The sequence below is a fragment of the Mustela lutreola genome, chromosome 6, assembly GCF_030435805.1.
Source record: "Mustela lutreola isolate mMusLut2 chromosome 6, mMusLut2.pri, whole genome shotgun sequence".
Classification (NCBI taxonomy): Eukaryota; Metazoa; Chordata; class Mammalia; order Carnivora; family Mustelidae; genus Mustela; species Mustela lutreola.
The window spans coordinates 91,666-114,390 of NC_081295.1; the positions used below are offsets into that span (position 1 = coordinate 91,666).

A 22,725-nucleotide genomic window follows, 5' to 3' on the forward strand; every position below is an offset into this window, starting at 1 on the left:
CGGGAGCCGCCGGAGCGGGAAGTGACGGGACTTCCGGCCGGGCGCCATCTCGCCGTGAGACAGCAGCCGCCGCCGCCGGAGCCGCCGCCGGAGCCGTCGGAGCCGCCCCCGCCGTGCGATGCTGTCGACCGCCGTAGGGTGCTGGGGACCCGGCCGAGACCCGGCGATGGAGCCCGCCAGCACCGCGGGCCCCGTGCAGCTGCGCTTCTCGCCCTACGCTTTCAACGGAGGGTAACGGCCCGAGAGCCTCGCTTTCCCCCGTCCCTCTACAGGCTGTCGGCGGCCTTGGCGGCCCCCGCGCTGCCCCCCGGCCCCCTCTCCGTGCGCCGCCTTGCCGGCCGGTCGCTCGTGCCGCAGCGAGGCCGTGGACCGCAGTGGAGGCCCGGCTGGGACCCCGAGGCTCTCCGCGGCGTCTGAGCGGGGCTCCGGCCGGACGGCGAGGCCGCGGGGTGGCCGCCGCTGCTCCTGGGGGCCGATGGGTCAGCGTCGGGACGCGCTGGTCGTGGGCGCGTCGCCAGCGGAACCTCGCTCGGCGTTTACGTGAAGGCTCGGTGCCTGCGTCCGGGGGCCCGGTCGCTCCGGGGAACGGGAGCGGAGCGGCCCTTGCGATGCCGCCGCCCTCCGCTGTCCGTCTGCACCGGCGGCTTCACGCTGGTGCTTCCTGCGCGGCGCGGGGGCGCGGGGGCGCGGGGCGACCGGCGGGAGGCGGCGCTCGGGGCGCGTCCGTAGCTTCCCCCGCCGCGGCTCGGGCGGACCCGGTTCTTGGCGACGGCCCGGGGTCCGTCTTGTCCGGGCGGGTCGGGCCCGGGGTCCGTCGTGTCCGGGCGGGTCGGACCCGGGGCGGCTCTCGTGTAGCCTTGCGGCTTCTCGCCGCCGGACCGCGTCACCGCGCGGGCCAGTCGGCAGAGGCGCTGCGGGGACGGGGAGCGCAGTCCGCGGCCGCTCCCCGCGTAGCCGCGCCCGGTCCCCGCAGCGCAGCGGGTTCGGCCGCGTTCCTGGCTCCGCTCGCCGTGGGCGGGCGACTCCCGAACGGGGCTGCCCGGTCCAGCCTCTCTCGAGTCCCTCCTCTTGGGCTTCTTGTTTGTTTATTCCTTGTTTTTCCTTTGGGGCTTCTTAGTTGAAACCTTTCTCCCTCGACTTTCGCTGTCGCCGTGACCCAGGTCGCCCGAACCAAAACCAAGCTCGTCATTCCTCAGCCCCTTCTTCGCGGTCCTAACGGACGCCACATCCTGCTTGGCCCGGTTGAGAGTCTTGGCCACCCAGCTGCCTCTGGCACTTCTGGCACGTTCGGTGCTTCCAGAAATTGCCCACTTGGCGTTTTTCCCGTGTCCCCGCTTCCTCCAGGTCGCAGTGCGGCCGCGCTGCTGCATCCATCTTCCTGGGGCAGCGCTTTCGGCCCGGCTCGCGCGGCGCTCCTGGCCCAGGGGCCCTCGTAAGACCACTCAGCCCTGCAGCGGAACGTGAGGGTGCTGTGAAGTCACCCGCGCGCCCTGCCCGTAAGCCCTAGGTGCTTCCCCGAGCTCACAGCGAAAGGAGCACCTGAATGACGTGTGTGGAGTTGCTGGATCCTCCCGGGTCCCTTTATTCTTTGTCCGCGGGACCCGGAATGCCGCCCTTTGGTACTTAGAGCTTCAGGGCGCGTCGGCCTCAGTGAAGGGAACGGACCGTGTCCTGAAGGCTGGTCGTCTGTGAAGCATTGTGCTGGGTGCTGTGATCCCTGTCGTTCGCCCTGGCAGTCGTCCTGTTACTCGGGAGCTGCTACTGCCCGCGGGAACTTGGACCACGGGGCGGCGGCCGCCACAGAGCCAGGAAGTGGCAAGGCGGGGTCTCCAGTATCTCCGGAGCTCAGGATCCCCGGGATCACACGCTCCTTCCTCCCGCCTATGCCACAGCGATCACAGCTAACACGGGAGGACCCGTTACGGTCCAGGCCCGAGTGAAAGGGCTTTACAGTCATTAAGTCCTTTAACTCTTGCACGGTCCTGATAGGTAGTTACTGTTAGGGTCTCTGATGTGTGCATGAGGATGTTGAGCAGCGGACCCACAGTCCGGAGAGATCCGGAATGAAAACTGGATAAACTTCTTTGGAATTCGTCCTTCAGGCCTTTTCTGTAAACTGTTAGCAAAAATCGTACACAGTAAGAGGAAAGGTTTGGGATTTGCTCATTCATTTCCGACAGATGCTGTTTACTAAGAGCTTGGATGTGAAGGAATGAAACCACTGAGCCTCCTTTCAGCTCAGAGGGCTTTGGTGTTGGTACCACTGTCTGTCCCTCATCTCCTGGGCAGGACTAGGGTCCAGTTTTCTGATATCAGTATCTTGCACAAGGTCAGTATTTAATGTTTTTGATGTCGTTATGTATTGATGATGTTATGAGAAGCCAGTGGTTTTTCTGTTACCTTCTGTTAAGTGACTTCTGCTCTGATTTAGGCGTGTGTTTTTCAGGGAGTACTTAAATTTTTCTTTCCCAGATGACTCATAGGAAGGGGTCTTTTCCCTCTGATGTTTCATCTTTCATCTGAGTTCTGCTCTTGCTCAAATCCCATGGGTTTTATTCCAATATATGCTACAGGTAACTGTCCTCTAGAGAGAGGTGCTATTAATCATCCACAAATATTCATTAATTTTTGTGTCCCCCCCCCCCCCCCCCCGCAGAACTGTATTGGCAATCGCTGGAGAAGATTTTTCGATTGTTGCTTCTGACACTCGATTGAGTGAAGGGTATTCGATTCACACCCGGGATAGCCCCAAGTGTTACAAATTGTAAGTAAATATTTCTAGGGATGCATTTCCCAATGCCTTGTGGTGGTGTACTGCTGTAAGAGATCCCACTTCTAAACAGTTTATTTCATGAGATTTTAGATTGCGTATTTAGAGCTTAGTTTGCATTTTTGTTAGAAAATCGCTTTCTGAATTGGTATTTCTTAATAATTCAATGTGTAGTCTTCATGGTATTTTTGTACTGGCAGGAAATACTCTTTTCTTTCTTTCTTTTTTTTTTGTAGGAAATATTCTTACCTTAACATTTTATCATAAAAATTTTCAAATATACAACAAAGGTGAAAGAGTTTTATAGTGAACACCTGTGTGCTGTCACGTGGCTCTTATTGTTAACATTTTGTATAGTTTCGTTATCACATAGCTTTGCATTCTTTTATGTGTTAACCCATTGCATGTTTTTTTAATCTCCCACTTTTTTTTTTAACCAGAACATTTACCCAGAATCTAAGCAGCTATGTCTGTGAGCCACAGTCTTAATGGGCTAGCTATATTTTTTCTAAACCATGAAAATGAAATATGCACTGATGGGCGTTGGTTTGTAGTTCACATTTTTGGAAACAGTTACAAATGGTGGTTAATTCCTAAGTTAGTCCACAAGAGCCTGTTAACCCTGAATTGTAATAGGAATGGATTGATGGGGTTCAAGTCCTTTGGATCGGGCCCTGTGTTATGAGTAGGTAAAGAAGAGGGTTCTGTCTCCCTTCCTGGGCCAGGCCCAGCCTACACCCTATCCTAAAGAACAACTGATGGTTGTCTTCATCTTCCCAGTCCTCTTCATGTACTCTTTTTTTCCCTCTATGAGACTTTGAGAGCGCACGCATGCATGCACGAGAAAACATGCACAGGGGGCAGAGGGAGAAGCGGGCTCCCTGCCGAGCAGGGAGCCCAACACAGGCCTCCATCCCAGGACCCTGGGATCGTGACCTGAGCTGGAGGCAGACGGTTAACTGACTGAGCCACCCAGACGCCCCTGCATCCACTCTCCTTCCATCTTTCGATATTTCTCTTCTCTAATTCGTAGTGCATGGATGCTACCTCATTTCTTCTAAGATGTTTCATAATTTGAAAGTAGTAAATGTCACAGATAAAATTTAAGAACCTAACTTTACAAATACCATTGTCATGCAAGGTTCTGCTTATCTTTGTAATGTTCTGCTTTAGCGTGTGTGTTTATGAGGAGAATACCTGTTCTTTTTTCTTTTTATGCAATACTACAGGTATGTAGATAGATAGCACGTTAGTAACGTCCTCTATCCTTATCATCCATCTTCCGCACTGAACCATACATAGAGCTGAAACTGCCTGTGTACACCTAATCCCAGGTCCTTTGGGGCTGACTTAGAGCCAAACTTGCTTCTTCCCCACCTGTTGGCGAGTCTGCATTTAGTCTTCATTCTTTGCATGCAGACTCTCCTCCCTTTAATGTGCACCTGAATATCTGGGAGAAGCATCTTAAAGCTCCGAGATTTTGTCCTGCTCTATTGGTATTATTCACTGACCATCTTGATAACTAAAGACACTGCAGCCTTACGGAGGATTGGAGCTCTTTAACTCGGTGCAGTGAGGCTGGTTGTAGCGATAGGTCAGGAAATGCTGGTGATGCCCCCAGAGCTGTCAGTCCCCCTGGCTGGACAGGTATGATTTGTATGAATCACTCATAAATCTCTGGAAGGAAGAGTTTATCATGTGACTTCTGCAATTATCTTGATGATATTGATACAGGTTTCCGTATAGATTGATACTGAAATTCAGAAGTCTTTGAGACCTGGTTGAATTTCTTTGGCTCTACCAGAATTTAATCAGTTCCACAGTGGTGGGCATTTAAGTTGCTTTTTGTTTGTTTTGTTTACAGAGCCATTAACGTAGCACGTATACTTTCCCAAATAAGCGTGTAGTCATCTTTGCAAACTTACATCAGTATATTTACAGGATAAATTTCTAGCAGTGGAATTACTGAACAAAACTGATGTTCACCTAAATTTTTGCTGGATATGCCAAATGACCCTTTTAAAAAATTAAATTAATATATACTCTTAGCCAGTTATTTATTAGGAGTACCATTTTCCACAGCCTCCCCAGCATTAGGCATTATTAACCAGGCTAATTGATTGAAATCATCTCCTGTGTAGCTTTGGATTTGTGAACAACATGAAGGGTCTTCATATGTTCATGGTGACTTGTGTTTCCTTTTATGTGACTCATTTAACTGTACCAGTTTTCCCATTTTTTTTTAATTGAGATGTAATGGACATATACAGTGGTTTCTGGTGTACAACATAATGATTCCATATTGGTGCGTATTGCAAAGTGATCACCACAAGTCAGTGAACACCTGTCACCGTATGTTATTACAGAATTTTTTCTTTTGTTGGGGATTTTTTAAGATCTGTTCCCAGCAACTTTAAAACCTTCAGTACAGTGCTATTAATTCTAGTCATCATGCTGCACATTACATCCCATGATACAGTGTGTTAATACTTTTGATATTGATAGGAGCCCTTTTAGACTAAGGTTAAAATTAGACTTCGGTCATATCTACTGTAGGGTTTCTTTTCTCTTTATCATTTTTCTCTATATAAGTTTTAATTTGAGGGGTACCTGGGTGGCTCAGTGGGTTGTGTGTCCACCTCTTGGTTTTTGCTCAGGTCATGATCTCGCAGTCGAGAGATAGAGCCCTGCGTCAGGTTTACGGCTCAGTGGGGGTTCTGCCAGGGAATCTTTCTCCCTCTCTCTGTCCCTCCCTCTGCTTGCTCACTCGCTCCCTCACTCTCTCAAGTAAGTAAGTAAATCTTTTTAAAAATTTTAATTTGCGGGGCACCTGGGTGGCTCAGTTGGTTGAGCAACTGCCTTCAGCTCAGGTCATGATCCTGGAGTCGTGGGATCGAGTCCCCCATGGGGCTCCCTGCTCGGCAGGGAGTCTGCTTCTCCCTCTGACCCTCCTCCTTCTCATGCATGCATGCGCACGCTCTCTGTCTCTCTCTCTCTCAAATAAATCTTTAAAAAAATATTTTTTGATTTGCTGTGTAGTCAAATTTATGAAACTTCTCTGTGTGTACATTGGGTTGTATCATATTTAAGTAGGTGGCTCCCAACCCAAGATTATATCACCTGTGTTTTCTGTAGGCCACTCATTCTTTAATTCTTCTAAGTCTTTGATCTGCATGTAATTAGTGTAGCGGAGGGAATAAAGTGATGACCCCCCTCCCCACAACAACAAAGGGCTAACTAGTCCCATTACCGTTTGGTAAGTAGTGGGAATAGGAGTTTTAAATTTAAAATTGCCCAAGGCGTGTTTTACTTTGTTATCTGACCAGCTCAGTTTCTTGAAATGTGCTTTTTACAGAACAGACAAAACAGTCATTGGATGCAGTGGTTTTCATGGAGACTGTCTTACCCTGACAAAGATTATTGAAGCAAGACTAAAGGTAGATGCCTTCCTTACATGTCTATGCTATGGAAAGTTAATGGCAATTCTTCCACTGTTGGAAGTGTACAGCAGAACTGTCGTTCAGAATAGCGGGAGAAGCTCCAGGTTAGCTGATGAAACTACATGTCGCCCATTCTGAAAATGATATGATACTGTTCATACAGCCACATGAAAGTAGCATAATGTGAAACCGCAGAATATTCCCTTTGTTAAAATCTCTGTGCAATATAAAGGTTCTCTACCCTTTTCAAGGTAGCCTGGGAAGGGTTTCTTCAGAAGATAATCTTCAAAAACAAATGTTCTCTGGAGGAGGCAAGCTTCTGCATAGGAGCTTGGTTTGGAATGCCCTTAGCTGACGTGCCTTCTCTCTTTGCGGCATTGCATTCTGAGTCAACAGGATGCAAGAGCAGGAACAGGAGTAGACGAGGCAGGAGTGTTTGGATGAGGAGGTACAACCCAAGCTGTCCTCACCTGCCACCTTGGTAGGCTTCAGTTGACTGCCCGCTAGGGAAGTTTTGATACCTGAGGGGTAGGAGTAGAACAGCAGGAAAGGGTGGTATGAGAAGGAAGTGCGAGAATGAGCCTTTCTAACCTGTCCTGCAGATTCTGGAGGGGCTGACGGTGTCACTGCCTGCATGTTTTTTGTGTGAGATGGGTAGGCATGAGGAACAAAGGAATACTGACTTTCAATAAAAGTAGAGGCACGTCGATTTTTTTCTTAAAGATTTTATTTATTTATTTGAAAGAGGGAGAGAGATCACAAGCAGGCAGAGAAGCAGGCAGAGGGGGAGGGGGAAGCAGGTTCCCTGCTGAGCAGAGAGCGGGATGTGGGGCTCGATCCCAGGACCCTGAGACCATGACCTGAGACGAAGGCAGAGGCCTAACCCTCTGAGCCACCAGACGTGGGCGCCTGGATTTTTATTAAGCCCTTTGTATGTTCAGCAGTATGTAACTTCCAATCATTTCAAGGAGAGTAGGCTAGGAGTAGTGTAGCCTGTATTAAAATGGGATTTTAGGGGCACCTGGGTAATGCAGTTGGTTAAGTGTCTGACTCTTGGTTTCAGCTCAGGTCATGATCTAGGAGTAGTGAGGTAGAGCGCCACGTCAGGCTTTGCCCTCAGAACAGCGTCTGCTTAAGTTTCTCCCTCTCCCTGCGCTACTCCCTCCCCTCCGGCCTGTGTGCACGGACATGCTCTCTTTTTCTCTGAAGATAAGTAAAACGGGTTTTATCTGTGAGAGTAACTAGTAAATACATACTCTTCACTGGCAAAAATACAAGGGTGGAGTAGGGTTCACTTCTGTCGGGTGCGCGTCCCAACTGTTAGGTGGTGGTAAGGACACCTGATACGTGAAGAAGTTAGCAGAGGCGGGCACGTTCTGTCTTTGCCTGGTTTTGAGTAACACGAGATCATATGCACTTACGAATGATGTCATAGGTACTGGAGTTTGTAATAAATGTAACCTGTTTCTGAATCATTTTGAAATCGCTCGTTGGAGTGTAGACATGATTACATTCAATAGTTAACCATTTATTAGTAGTATTTGAAATCTTTACATTGAACGCTTCCCTGTACATTTATGGACATGTTTATATGCGTCCTGGTACATACTTTGTAAGTGAAACTTAAAGTACAGAAGTACATGACTAGCAGGGTAGTGTTGTGTTAATAAAATAAACAAGGAACAGTGAATTCAACACAATTACACAATCCTTGAAATTTCTTTCATGTATTATCACATAAATGGTGGTGATTAAAGTGTTGATGCTTGGTTTTGAAACAAAGATTATTTTTCCCAATTTTTTTTTTTTTTTTTTTTTTTTTTGGTATTTTGACTGATTATTTTGGCCTGTATTCTTTTTTTTTTTTTTTTTTTTTTTTTTTTTTTTTTTTTTTTTTTTTAAAGATTTTATTTATTAATTTGACAGAGAGAAATCACAAGTAGACAGAGAGGCAGCCAGAGAGAGAGAGAGGGAAGCAGGCTCTCTGCCGAGCAGAGAGCCCGATGCGGGACTTGATCCCAGGACTCTGAGATCATGACCTGAGCCGAAGGCAGCGGCTTAACCCATTGAGCCACCCAGGCGCCCTTGGCCTGTATTCTTAAGTGAATCTTTAGAGATGCTTGTTCTGTGGCTCATAAATTTGTGAACTTAAGTTTATTTTATGTTTGTAATTTTTGTAGAATTTCTCTGTTGGATAATTTAGGGTTCCCCAAGACTGCAGTAAATCTGGGATTCAAAATCACAATAAGGTTTGCTTTGGATACTTGTATTCTCCACTGTAGATGCTTTAAGGAGCAAGAGCACTTCCCAGAGTAAGGGTCCTACCCTCACACCTTCTGTTCTCACAGGTATCTGCTCTGCAAAGAGAAGGGCTTGTATCTGGGTCTGATCAAGGGTCAGCAAACTTGACCTGTAAAGGGCCAGAGAGTAATTATTTTCAGCTCTATGGGCCATTGACTCTGCTGTTGCAGTGTGCAGGCAGAGGTAGATCTGAATGAACGAGACTGTTCTAATAAAGCTGTTTTTGCAGAAGCAGTCGGTGGGCTGCATTTGGTCCAACGGTCTAGTTTGCCGACGCCGGCAGAGGTAGAGGAGAGCTGGACTTTAGTCTTCCTCCCAGGTCACCCCACGTAAGCCTCGTGTGTGTATTTGCTCTTGAATGAGCAGTTCCTGAGATAAAGGTGGCATGGAAAATAGCTGAGGGCAGATTTAAAGTTCTTTCCCTTAAAAATTTTTATAGCCCTCCCAGATGGTATGCTAGTATTGCTGTGTGATCACGGAAGAGATGGGCACTCTTTCACCAGGTCGGCGTTCACCCTTTAACTTGATTGTTCCTCGTTCAAGTCTGTAGTACAACCTGCCTCTCCATGCCTGTTACTTTCGTTAATACTTGCAGATGTACAAGCATTCTAATAACAAAACCATGACGACCGGGGCGATTGCTGCCATGCTGTCCACAATCCTCTATTCAAGACGTTTCTTTCCCTACTACGTGTACAACATCATCGGGGGACTGGATGAAGAAGGTAGAATTCTTTCATTCTGGAAAATGGAGTGGGGGTGGCATTTTTTAGATAACGTGTGTTTCCATGTAGAGTCGAAAAGAACCATAAAGACCATCTTGCCCAACAGTTTCATTTTTCTTAATTAAAGCAATAAGAAACTGAAGGTAAAAGGAAAGTAAAGAGGTGATCAGCAGATTGTATCCGGAAGCCCTGATAATGACTAGTATTTTCTGAAGATCTCACATGAGTTAAGTAGTAGATCATTAGCATTTGAATCTTATGGAGAGAAAACAGACTTGAAGAAGCTTGATCTAATTATCATTATACATTCCAAAAATATTTGACTTTTAAGTTTTTAAAAAGCAGTGCCTTAAAAGAAATGTATGCATTTCCAACATTGTATCCTGAATGTATTCAGGACTATCTGGAGGGCCTAAGAAAATCAGTCTCTGTTACTTGACATGCCCATCCTGTTTTTTGATACAAAGCTGTATTACAGAGCAGGGACCCTGGTGGTTTTCACTGGATCTCATTTGGATTGACTTTTGTTCACTTCCAAAAACCAGACACTATCTCTCAGGACAGATCTGTGCCACCATTTACAGTAGTCCACTGAAAAAAAGTTTTAGAAATGCCCGGCTGATAACAATATATTAAAGTGTATCTCCTGAGAGGGAAAATTTCTGGATGGCAAGGAGTTGGGTTCTTCTCCTGTCCTGTATCCACTTTTTACTCCTGCCCCTTCTGTTCCGTGGGCTTTTCCTTTGTTTTCTTTCTGTCTTAATAGCTGCCCCCAAACGTGGCCTCCGGGAGCATTCTAGTCCTGTTATCTACCGCAGTTTAGATGTAGACAAATTAGGTTGACACAGTGTATTTTGAGGCTTTCAACCTTATTGCAAACTGAGAGGCAATGCAAGGCATGGATGTAGTCTAGCCTCAGGTCATCTTGCCAAACCCAACATGCTGAACACTTTTTTTCACTTAAAGTATGTCTGACTTGAATGTCAAAGTCAGGTTTTAGCAACATTAATAATAGCTGCCATTGAATTTGAGAACACCAGACAATATCCTTTGAGTTTTACTGAAAGACACACACCAGTTCAGGAATGCTCACATCTACTGAAGGGCAAAGGCCCAGCCAAGGTTTGGGTTTGAATCTGTTTTGAGTTCAAAGCTCTGTTCTTTGATGTTTTGGTGGTATTCTCAGGCATTTCCAACTGTCTTTTTTTTTTTTTTTTTTTTTTTTAAGATTTTATTTATTTCTTTGACAGAGAGACAGCAAGAGAGAGAGAAACAGGCCTTTGGCTGAGTAGGGAGCCTGATACGGGGCTTGATCCCAGGACTCTGGGATCATGACCTGAGCCAAAGACAGATGCTTAAGGACTGAGCCACCCAGGCTCCCCTCCAACTCTTTTTAAATCTTCTCTGGTCTGCCCTGATTATCCTTTATGTTTATTCTTATTTTTTAGAGGATTTTATGTGACTAGGAGACTAGGAGAGCCCTGCTCGTAATTGAGACTTTTAGGGTAGGTGGGTCAATGTCTGTCCTTCAGGACACTGGGGTCAACGGCTGAACTTAGGACAGTGAGATCAGTGGTTGTCCTTAGGGCACTAGATCCAACAACTGCCTTTCGGGATAGCCAGTTCAGTAGCCGTCCTCTCTGACCTCTGCGCTGTTACGTCTCTACTTACAGTCATGCTTTAAAAATCAACCCCCCCCCGGGGGGCGCCTGGGTGGCTCAGTGGGTTAAAGCCTCTGCCTTTGGCTCAGGTGCGCTCCGCTCAGTGGGGAGCCTGCTTCCTTCTCTCTCTCTGCCTGCCTCTCTGCCTGCTTGTGATCTCTCTCTGTCAAATACATACATACATACATACATACATACATACATACAATCACCCCCCCCCCGCCCGTGGCCCAGTTAAAAATGGCTTTAGTTTTTCTGAAACAAAAACAGTAGTACTGTAGAAGTTTTGAATAGTGTGAGAAGATACAGGAATGAGAGTAGTAATCACGCCAAGCTTCTACTTTGAGAGGAGTTCTATTAAACTTCTGGTGAGCATGCTTCCAGATATCTTGGCGGTCGTGTGTGCTTGTGCGCTGTGTAAGTAGAGTGTGTAGTGCATGCGTCTGTACATGGGATGTGTTGTCACGGAGACAGTTTCATGCCAGTGAGTAAAGATCCGTAATGAATCGCTGACTGACTTACATAGGTTGTAGCTCCACCGGCATTCACCTAGCAGTCCTCTGAAGGTCATTTCAGTTGTTTGCAGTTTCCGTAATGGAAACAATGTAATGAACATTCTTGTACTTACAGTTTTGTAAACTTCTTAACTACTTACACCTCCCTGGAAAGATTCCCGGACGTTCAGTTGCTGGGTCAGAGAAGACATATTTTTGTCATGTTGATGCCATCCTTGGCTTGCTCTTCAGAAAGGCCTTTGTAGCTGGGGCGTGAATACCTAGGAGGGGTTTTAGCTCTGTAATGTATGCAGTGGATGCCTCCCAGGAGTTTTTGGCTTTTGTTTTTTTAAGATTCTATTTATTTATTTGACAGAGAGAGATCACAAGGAGGCAGAGAGGCAGGCAGAGAGAGAGAGGGAAGCAGGCTCCCCACTGAGCAGAGAGCCCGATGCGGGGCTCGATCCCAGGACCCTGAGATCATGACTTGGGCCGAAGGCAGAGGCTTAACCCACTGAGCCACCCAGGCGCCGCTCCCAGGAGTGTTTTGTCTCTTAATTTTGGGGGGTGTCTAGCTATGGCAGAATTTTCTGAATTGCATATGGTCCAGGCTAATGGTCCTTTTTTTTTTTTTTTTTTAATGACATTGAGTGTCCTACCTTGTTAGGACTCGCCCTTTTAGGGTTTATGTTTATTTCTTTCTAGGTCTTGTTTTGACTTTATTTTTTACATTGAAGCTGTTGTGCTTTTTTAAGATTGGGCATTATGGTGAGGAAAAAGCACCCTATCTATAGTCAAGACTCATGCCATTCTGCTCTGATGTTACACATGTGTCTCTTGCCTTTGTTAAGTTGGGGGAAGGTCTTCAAAGCTCTGGTCTTCAACTTACCCCACCCTCTTTTCCTTCAGTGTGTTGTGTATAGCTCTTTCTGAGATTGGTTCTGCCTTTGGTTAAAACCTGGGCTCGTTTCACTTGTGGCCTCTTGGCTTGCTGAGAGATAGAGTGACTCTTTGGCTTTGTACTTGCTGTCCCTTTTTCGTGTGCTGAAGTTAGTGAACTGGCCACTGGGATGTCCGTCTTGTCCCACACTTGCTCCCAGCAGAAACACTCCCCGGGTTCTTCTGGGCGACCTCAGCACCTCGGACGCTGCCTTCTCAGCCGAGAGGTGTAAGTAATTCTGCCTCCGAGAAAGCGCACACCGCTGAGCGCAGCAGAGGCCCGTGGGGGGAAGACCGCTGTCCTCGTCTCCCGTTTCCCAGGTGTTTAAGTTCTGGTGTGATGTGTTTTCTAGACCACAGGTGTCATTTTTAAGGCCTACCTCGTAAATGACCCATGATGTCTCACACCCCAAACACAGTTGTTCTAAAAAAAATTACAGTGGCACGTGTGCTCGGTAACAGACTCAGTACCGAAGCCTACCAGACGATTCCCTTCCTTTCTTGCCTCCAGTCCCACAGAGAGCACCAACTACAGTTTGCAGGTTATCTCACCGTGCTTTTTGTGTGCTTGTACAAATACGTATGTGTTTTCCCTACGCTTCTAAACAACAGGACTGTGCTACAGGTATTATAGGGCTCTTCATTGCACATCGTCTGGTGGTTGTGGGCCGTGGGGCAGTCCTGTCTCCCTCTGCGTTCCGGGTGGTGCTGGTGAAAATACGCCTTCCTGTAGGTAGATCTGATCTACAGTGGGATTGTTACTGGGCCATAGGGTGTGTACCTTTCCATTTAAATGGGTACTACTGCCAGATTGCTGTTTCAAAAGTCATAGCAATTTATGCACCCTTCAGGAGAGCCCGAGAGGCCCATTTTTCCGCCCCTTGTAGCACTCTGTAACTGCTGTTAAGAGTGGGTGCATTCAGGGGTGCCTGGGTGGCTCAGTCAGTGAAGTTGCCGCCTTCGGTCCAGGTCATGATCCGCAGCGGCTCCCTGCTCAGCAGGGAGTCTGCTTCTCCCTCTGCCCCTCGCCCCTGCTCCTGTGCGTATGTTCTCTTCTCTTTCTCCACCGAATAAAATATCCAAAAAAAAGAAGAAAGAAATGTGTACATCCAGATTCTGGTTTGGTAGTTTTGTTTTGTTTTGTTCTGTTTTGGTTTTTGTTTTTGCAATACTGATCAACTCCAGTAGTACAGAGCAGAGTGATGACGTTTTAGGCAGAAACTTTTGCCTGTGGTGTTTGTGTTTTTCTGAAATTTTTCCTTTATTAGAATCAGGTTTTTTTATAGTGTTGATGCTAAAGAGTGTGCTACTGCTTAGTTTAAAAACACAGTGAGGGGTATCTGGGTGGCTCAGTCGATTAAGCGGATTCCTTCAGCTCAGGTCATGATCCCAGGGTCCTGGGATCAAGCCTGGGATCCCTGTTCAGCGGGAAGGTGCTTCTCCCTCTCCCTCTGCCTGCCACTCCCCCTGCTTGTGCGCGCTCTCTCTCTCTCTCTCTCTCTCTCTCTGTCAAATAAATACTTTAAAAATAAATAAAAAGTAAAAACACACAGTGAATCTTCTTTGTGATTGTTCACATTCAGCAGAAGAATTTTAACGCAAGTCGGTGCTAGAAGTGCACTAGTTCATTTGTTAGGACTGTTGAGGAGCTTGGTGCAGAACTCAGAGCAGGAGCTGTGACTCACCAGTGTGCCTGCGAGACCACAAATGTACTGGGAGCCACTGGGCGATCCACGATGTCCCCCTGATGACAGCAGGGAGCTCCAGGGGCAAAAACACCATCAGGAAGCAGGAACGGGCAGGCGTGCCTCTGACCACATTCTGGGAAGAGGGGAGCGGAGCCCTGGCTATCACAGCGGATGTACTTCTTACCGAATTTGGCTGGAATTTTAGTCACGTGCATAGTCCCACTTCGACTAGGGTTATTCTTGCTGTGATCTGGGATTGTGGTCAGGATGGACCCCTGTAGAGATTGTTTTATTCTTTCAGGGAAGGGAGCCGTGTATAGCTTTGACCCTGTAGGGTCCTACCAGAGAGACTCGTTCAAGGCTGGAGGCTCAGCCAGTGCCATGCTCCAGCCCCTGCTTGACAACCAGGTAAGAGACTGCATCCATGTTGCATGTGACGTTGACACAAAGTGCTTTCCTCTGCGTTCTCCTCTTTGCCAGCGGAGGAGAATGGAGACATCAGGGCTTTCTTGTGTGTCCCTGCTGAATATGTTTGGCTGATTTTCCCTACCCCAGTCTTCCTGTCTCTGTTTGGCTGGCTATCTTGTGGCCTCTTTCTGCCCCACGGCGGTAGCATCTTCTGTGTTCTATGAAGTCCAGGCTCTGGTGTCTACAGTGGTTAGTGGTTGCTCCATGTTTTCAGTTCTCTGGCACCTTTCCCTGAAGATCTTGAAAATAACCTTTCTCCTGGGAGCCCTCCTACACCGTTGGTGGGAATGCAGGCTCGGGCAGCCACTCTGGAAAACAGCATGGCGGTTCCTCAAAAAGTTGAAAATAGATCTACCCTTCACAGGGATCTACCCAACACAGGAATCGCGCTACTGGGTATTTACCCTAAAGATACAAATGTAGTGATACAAAGGGACACGTGCACCCGAATGTTTATAGCAGCAATGTCCATGATAGCTAAACTACAGAAGGAGCCCAGATGTCCATCAGCAGATGAGTGGGTAAAGAAGATGTGGTCCATATACACAATGGAATACTATGCAGCCATCAAAAGAAATGAAATTTTGCCATTTGGGACGACGTGGATGGAACTAGAGAGTATTATGCTGAGTGAAATAAGTCAATCAGAGAAAGACAACTATCATAGGATTTCTCTGATCTGAGGAATTTGAGAGGCAGGTGGGGGGTTTTGGGGGGTAGGGAAGGAAGAAATGAAACAAGGTGGGATCAAGAGGGAGACAATCCATAAGACTCTTGATCTCCGGAAACAAACCGAGGGCTGCCGGAGGGAGTTGGGGGTAGCGGTGGGGAGGCTGGGTGAGGGTCACTGGGGAGGGTACCTGCTATGGTGAGTGCTGGAGCTGTGTTTGCCTGATGATTCACAGACCTGTACCCCTGGGACAAATCCTAAATTATATGTTAATTTTTTTAAAGATTAAAAAATATATATCTTTCTCCCCATATTCACCATTTCTCTGTCACCTAATTTTGTATTCTGACTTCCAAGTACATTTTTTTATTTACCCCTTTTCTGTTACTGTTGCTAAATTGAGGCCTGCGTTTCCCAGCATCCTTTTGCCTCCAGGCTTCCTTCCTTGTGCTTCTGAAGTGTATCACAGATGTGTAGCCGCTGGTGTGTGCTGCTTCTCTGCCGCGTCTCCTGCCACTCTTCTTTACACCCGCACCTCCGGTGTGGTGTGCCTGCCCCGTCACCAGGCCTTGGGTCCGCAGTGTCACTCCCCTCTGACTGTGGCTCACCCTTCCCACTCCTGCACCCAAGTGTCTTCTGCCAAAGCCTTTCCCATCAGGCGACCTAGTTACGGCAGCTCCGGCTCTCCTGGCTCTTTTTCCTTCTTGCTGGGAGCACACTGGGGCCCGCAGCTCTGCTTTCGTATGTCCTCTCTAGGCTGTGTGTGCTCCTCAGGAGCAGGAGCTCTGTCTTAGTGAATGAGTGTCAGGTGTCACTGCTTTTCAGCTCGCAGACATACCAGGTTTGTGTGATCTGTTCGTTGCGAATCCTCAGATACTTGAAGGCATTCTTACTGTCATGTGATGACTCAGCCACCTTTCCTGTCCCACCAGGTTGGTTTCAAGAACATGCAGAACGTGGAGCATGTCCCACTGTCTTTGGACAGAGCCATGCGGCTCGTGAAAGACGTCTTCGTTTCTGCGGCCGAGAGGGACGTGTACACCGGGGACGCGCTCAGAATCTGCATCGTGACCAAGGAGGGCATCCGGGAGGAGACCGTTCCCCTGAGGAAGGATTGATTTCTGTGCTGTTATCCTTGTCACTTCAGAACTGGTGAATTTTGTATCTTGGAACTGTTGGACTAATGTGCTTTATTAAAAAATAAAGGCTGAAGTAAGCAGTGTGTTATAACTTGTGGTCTCTAAGCAGGACAGATCTAGAAAGTAGAATTTCTTTTTTCCTTCCATTTCCTTTTTCAAAGATTTAATTTATTTGAAAGAGCGAGTGAGTGACAGCATGAGCAAGGGGAAGGAGAGAAGCAGACTCCCCGCTGAGCAGGGAATTCGATGTGGGGCTCAATCCCAGGACCCTGGGATCATGACCTGAGCTGAAGGCAATCATCTGTCAACTGAGCCACGCAGGCGCCCCTTCCTTTCTTTCTCTGCTTCTCATATTTTTCTGTCTTCCAGAGCTATTTTTGTATTTTAATCCTTTTTTAATTTTTAGATTTTTTTTTTTTAACAAGCTCTGCGTCCAACGTGGGGCTCAAACTCATGACCCCAAGATCAGGAGTTACATACTCCACTGACTGATCCAGCCAGGCACCCCTGTTTTTGTATTTAAAAGATGAAAAAACAAACAGGTCCTGTCAGTTTTTCCCTTCTATTTATTTTTCCAAAGGTTTTATTTGAGAGAGAGACAAATAGAGGACAAGCACGGGAAGAGAGAGAGAAGCAGACTCCCCGCTGAGCAGGGAGCCTGAGATCATGACCTGAGTTGAAGGCAGAGGCTTAACCAACTGAGCTACTTAGGAGCCCCTTTTTTTCTATTTATGAGCAAGAAATTTTTCTGGAAAAGATGACTCTCTCAGTCAGCTGCTCACTGCATAATGACAAGCCCTTGTGACAAAGAGGGTTTTTGGAATTTAGTCCACCCAGCTTACCTTAAAGCGACTTCAAAGCCATCTCGGTTTTATTAATGAATGTGAATGGAATGTCTTAAAATTTCCGATCCGTGGAGTGGCTAAGCAGTCTGAAATGGCTGTGTGGGAGGAAAATTCCAATCAACCAGAACAGAAGAAAATGACCAAAGCAAAGAGCCCTTCAAATCAGCTTTAGCCAGACATCAGCAGGAAGAATTTTTGTAAACACTGTAAGAATATCAAATCCGAGGGCACCTGGGTGACCTAGTCAGTTAAGTGTCGGACTCTTGATCTCAGCTCAGGTCTCGATCTCAGGATCGTGAGATCAAGCCCTGCTTTGGGCCCCATGCTGGATGTGGAGCTTGCTAAAAAAAATAAATAAAAATTCGAGACCTAAACTTTGGTAGAGCTAAAGTAGTATCCGTTTAGGACAATTAAATAAATTTCATCTCCACTACATAAAATGGGAGCCATTTTCTTGGTGTTGAGCAAGTCAAATGGTACGGTCTGACCTAGGGGTTGTGATTGGTTTTGTGGTGTATTAACGACAGCGGGGTTTTCTTGTTGGTCTCCTGTTAACTAAAATTATCAAAACTCTAAGAGATACGTATTTTAAAATTTGGTGAGAAGTCCATTGATGTGTCACCTGAAAGCTGATGACCCAGGAGAGGTGATGTGTGAGGAAGGCCCTGTCCCAGCTCAGCAGTTGGGCTGAGAGCCCATTTTCCCTTGTACCTTTTCTGTTCATGCCCCGGGCAGATCAGATGATGCCCACACTGGGCGGGGCACCTGCTTTACTCCGTGCACCAATTCTAATGCTGATCTCACTCAGAAGTGCCCACAGACACCTGAAAGTAATACTTGGCTAGATATCTGGGTGCCCTGCGATCTGGGCAGGTTCACCTAAAACTAGTCCTTACAATTTTACAAAGTAGGTATGCTTTTTGTTTCAAAGGAGTTTCCATCGATTTGGGGATTCAGTTCTCCACTATTTAAAAAATATAAATTTGTGTGTCTAGAATTTTCTATAAGGTCCCCACCTCCAAAGATTGCTAGGGAAGTTTTACAAATTTCATGTCTTTTTCTCAGCTTCAGGTACGAATTCTTGGGACCTAGTCTTTCTCTAGACCTTGGGTGCAGTCTCATTTGAAGGCCTGTGTTTGCAGTAGGCTGGAGTCAGTACAGCCTTGTGTTGAGGACATGGTGGCATGTGGGTCCTTTCAGAGCTAACTCGAATTATTTGGGTGGCTTTTATAAACCATTTAACCACAGTTCCTCTCCTGAAAAAGGCAGCCCCTTAGCACTTCGGTAGATGAGAGTTTAGATTTCTAGTTAGCCTTTGGTTTTTGGTGAAAAGCTGCTGTTATGTTGACTTCCCTTCATAGGTCAGACTTGCATTTCTGCCTACTGCACAGAATGAAAGGGATTGAGAATATGATGCTATTAGAAACTGTAGGAAACTAGTGCTTACTCAGTGTTGACTGTGACTTAATTTACACACATGGAATTGAAATGTGTGTGTATGTTTGTTCTCTAGTGATCAGAAAGGGTAGAAACACTTCTTTGAAGCCTGCTCAGTGGAACTCCCCAGTGGGGTTGTGCCAGCCCAGCTGGACCTGGGACTGGCCGGTGCTGCTCGGGCCTCCAGGGTTCATACACAACCACGTTTACTGCTGCCATTGCAGAAAGAAAAAACAGGCTATGAGACCAACTCAAGCTACTTAAGAGGAATATGGACCAGTTAGTATGACAGTGTCCTTATTACCAAAATGTCTTGGCTGTTACCCTGACAGTTTCTTCCCCTGCCTTCCTGTACCTAACACCTAGAAGTGCCCTTCATGGCCAACAGCATTTGCTAGCTTGCTCTCTGACTTGAGGTCTGCATTCCTTCACCTCTGACTTCCAGATTACGACTGGCGGAGTCTCTTGTATTGGAAGAAAACTGGTTAAAAACTAATTCCTGGGTGCACCTCAGATATATTATCCTAGTCTCTGAGCTGGGCCCTAAAAATATTTTAAATCCAATACCCAGATGAAGTATACACAATTTTAAAAACTCCCTTAACTCTTCAGATGTTCAATCAGAGAAACAACTTGTAGGAGACACCCAGCAAGGGATTTATGATGGGGTTTGACCTGGTGTGCTTAAGAGGAGCTGGACCTGGTCTGTGTGTGGTGCTGGAGCCTAAAACCCACAGTGCAGGCTGTTGGAGAGGGAGGGCAGGTGTGACGTGGAGGATGCAGGAACACTGGAACTGGCGAGTCAGGGCCATGAGCACACTTGGGTCACCCTCACTACCTCCAGATAGCCCACCTCAGGGACGGGACGGGGACAAGGGAAAGCTAGAGTGAGTCAGGCAGGAGCTGAAGGCACTGCGAGCCGAGGCACTGCCCATGCCCCCTCCGGGTGGGCACCAGAGCACGACTGCTGCTGCTTCCCCTCCCACACCTGCCAGGCCCCCTCCAGGGATCCCAGCATCTGGCCACACCTGGACGTGGGAAGGAGATCCGTTACCTTCCCATGCTGTCGCTTCTACCAAGGAGGTGGCAGCTCGTTTCACGCATGATCTGGGCTGCTGCAGGAGCCTGAGGGCCGGGTGAGTCGGAGGTGCAGGAACCTCATGCCTGCATTCTGCGAGGCAGCTCATTTTCCTCCAGGACAGAGGACAGGGGAAGTCCCACCTGCAGGATCACGGGGGTTTGTCTATGAACATCCTGGGTCTTGTTTTCTGTCGGGGACAGGGGAGGGCTCACAGCACGTGTGTGCATTTCGGAGGTGGTGCGTCTGGGTATGTCCAACGAAGGGAGGCCCTGCCTGCCTGGGCCGTGATCACTCGTCTCTGTCCTGAAGGTGAGTCACAAGCAGGTGCTGGGCTCCACCATGTAGCACAAGATTAGTGTCCAGGTGGCTCTTGGGTCCGAGTGACTTCTTGGAGCCTGGAGTCATCCTTGAAAAGTAATTTTTCTATAATGGGAAAATCTCCATTCAAAAACACAACATGGGGAGAGGGAGTGGGCGCCTGGGGTGGTGCAGCTTGCTAAGCATCTGACTCCTGGTTTCGGCTCAGGTCTGATCTCAGGGTCCTGGGATGGAGCCCCACATCAGGCTCTGCACTGAGTGGGGAGTCTGCTTGAGTCTCTCTCTCTCTCTCTCTCTCTCTCTCTCTCTCTCCGCCCTTACCTCCTGCCTGCTTGCTCTCTCTCTCTCTTTCACTGAAATAAATGTTCAAAACACAATGTGGGGTGTGGATTGACGTTCACGGGGCTGACTAAGGAAGCACAGGTGATCTACGGTGTGCGCCCATACCACTTTGTCGTCCAGCAGACCTGAACTCGTGCCTCTTCTGGAGAGCAGCAGTCCGCTGGAAGCTTGTGGAGTTGGAAGAGCAGTTAGCTGTGGTCCAGGAAGAGGTGCCATCACATTCTGCAGCAGCGACCACTCTCCCAGGGGCCACCAGATGGCAGTGTCGGCTTGCCCAGGCTAGCCATCCCCGGCAGACGCTCCGGTGGGTCGCCTAGCGGGTCCGAGGCCCACCCTCTGCCAGGACACAGACTGTGCTGAGGTTTTGAAGGGGCCCTGAGCCCAGCTGTAAATCCTCTTTCATACCTGGAAGGAGGGATGCCTTGTTGGTGCTCTAAATCTCAGATCACCCTCATACCGAAGCGGAAAGGGCTGGTGATAAACCCAGCAAACTGGTGGTAATCTACAGAAGAGGGGCTAACCCAAAAAGTTGGTAGGTGGTAATCTGTGCTGGAGATCCTGAGTGTGTGTATGGGATGGGGGTACTGAGGTGAGGGCAGAAAGGGGGGGAGGGTTGTGGTCTGGAGAGACAAACATCAAAACACAGACTTTGTTTGGAAGCAGAGAAATTTATGGGGTTTCCCAGGCAACGGACGGGCAGCAGAGATGACATTAAGACTCAGTATTCATTTGATTCTACTGGTCTCTCTTTCTCCGGGTTTTCTGTGTTTTCTACCAGCAAGTCCTCTTACTTCTTGTGCTTTGGTAAATTCCTTTCAAATGAACCTTGATGTTGTGAGGGGCTCGAGTCTCTAAATGCCGCTGAGATTCTCGCTGAGGATTTTGTATAGTTGCCAACGCCGAAAATCCTGAGGCTTCATCTCGGTTATGGACGTTCTGAGTCCAAAGAGCAGACGGCCTGCTTCCTGCAGAGTTCTGCTCCACCAAGAAAGTGCAAGAGAAGGCTTGCTTCTTTCTTTTTAATTTAAATTCTAGTCCGCCAACATATTCATCACCCGCATACAGCTCACGGGTCTCATCCCTGCAAGTGCCTCGGTAATGCCCACCCCTCGCCCCCACCCCAGCAACACAGTGCTCTCTGTGACTCAGAGCCTCTTCGGGTTTGTCTCCCAAGCGAAGACTTGCTTTTCTCAGAGCCTTTGACTCAACAGGATATGGCCTGTGCTGCTTTCACTTACCACTGGCAAGGGGTCACCGTGTTTTTCCTTGTCCTCTTTTTCTCAGAGCAGAAATCAGAGAAGTCCAAGACAGACCTACACGTCCTGGCGATAAAAGGAAGGTCCATAATTAGAATGACTCTATTTCCTATACCAAATGTTGAAACATGCTATAATATAAGGCCTGACCAAATATTTGAATTTAAGGCTGCCTTTGAAATATTAACAGTTGTAAGAGACTTGTTAAGAATCCCTATTTCATTTTATTTTCCTCTCTTAGTATTTATTTTTAATTATTTCAAAAGCTACAACTGGATTCTGATTGTGTTTATGTTCTTGACTCTCTGATATTAGCAGTTTTCATTAACGATTAGAATTGATTCTTGAGAACCACAGGAGGGGCCTCGAAGGTGGGGACACTGCTGGCCCATCTGTGCTGCTTTTCCTGTCACTTACAATTTTCAGAATAGTCCTGCACAAACACCAAGATGTCAGTGAGCTTCTCGGAGGCGAGCCTGTCGGACTGCACCAGCTGTGTTCTTCCCGCTTCCCGCGAGCGCCGCTGTTTACAACTCCTCTGGAACCTCGTCAGGCTTAGAAAAGCCTTGTCCCTGGGCTCTGAGGCTCTGAAACTCAGGCATCGCAAAAGGATCCCCTGCCCTTTGTGGTTTCCCTGCGAAGCTGTTTGCAACAACGCCAGCCAGGCCAGCGTTTCTCAGGGGAAGACGTGAGCCTGGAAAGACACAGGGGCCGAACGCAGGGCCAGGGATACCTGCAGGGTGCGGAGGGGCCCGTGGTCTTCGCCACAGTCCCGCCCGTGGGCTCTCAAGAGGATAGAAGTCCGCACCAGGGCCGCACTGATCGTTATGAGAGCGTAGACACGAGAGGATGATTTTCCCGAGAAATCAGAATTTGCTTATTTCTGTTGTTTATTAAGAGGTGGGTTGGGGTGTTTGTTCAGACAGTCCCTGCTCCCTCTCCACTACCCTGACCACAGCCGTCCAGCTCCTGTCATGTCGCGGCGCTTTGTAAGTCCCGGGGAGAAAGCTGGGAACAGAGACATGACCCCCCGCCCTCTTGAGCCTGAGCACATCAGGTGTCTCTGGGGAAAACCAAAAGTGTGAGGTAACTGAGTGGGCAGGTGTCCACTTTAGAGGTCAGGCAGGAGGTGACATTCGCGCTGGGACTCG

The 22,725-nt window shown here is 47.9% G+C and overlaps 1 protein-coding gene across 1 annotated transcript; it reads left to right on the plus strand.

Moving 5' to 3' along the window:
* PSMB1 (proteasome 20S subunit beta 1) lies at positions 1 to 16,386 on the plus strand. The gene is made up of 6 exons (XM_059176440.1): positions 1 to 231; positions 2,657 to 2,764; positions 6,126 to 6,207; positions 9,107 to 9,236; positions 14,320 to 14,426; positions 16,089 to 16,386. The coding sequence occupies exons 1-6, from the start codon at positions 119 to 121 to the stop codon at positions 16,272 to 16,274; spliced, it is 726 nt and encodes a 241-aa protein (XP_059032423.1). The 5' UTR covers positions 1 to 118; the 3' UTR covers positions 16,275 to 16,386.
* Positions 16,387 to 22,725: the final 6,339 nt, after the last annotated feature.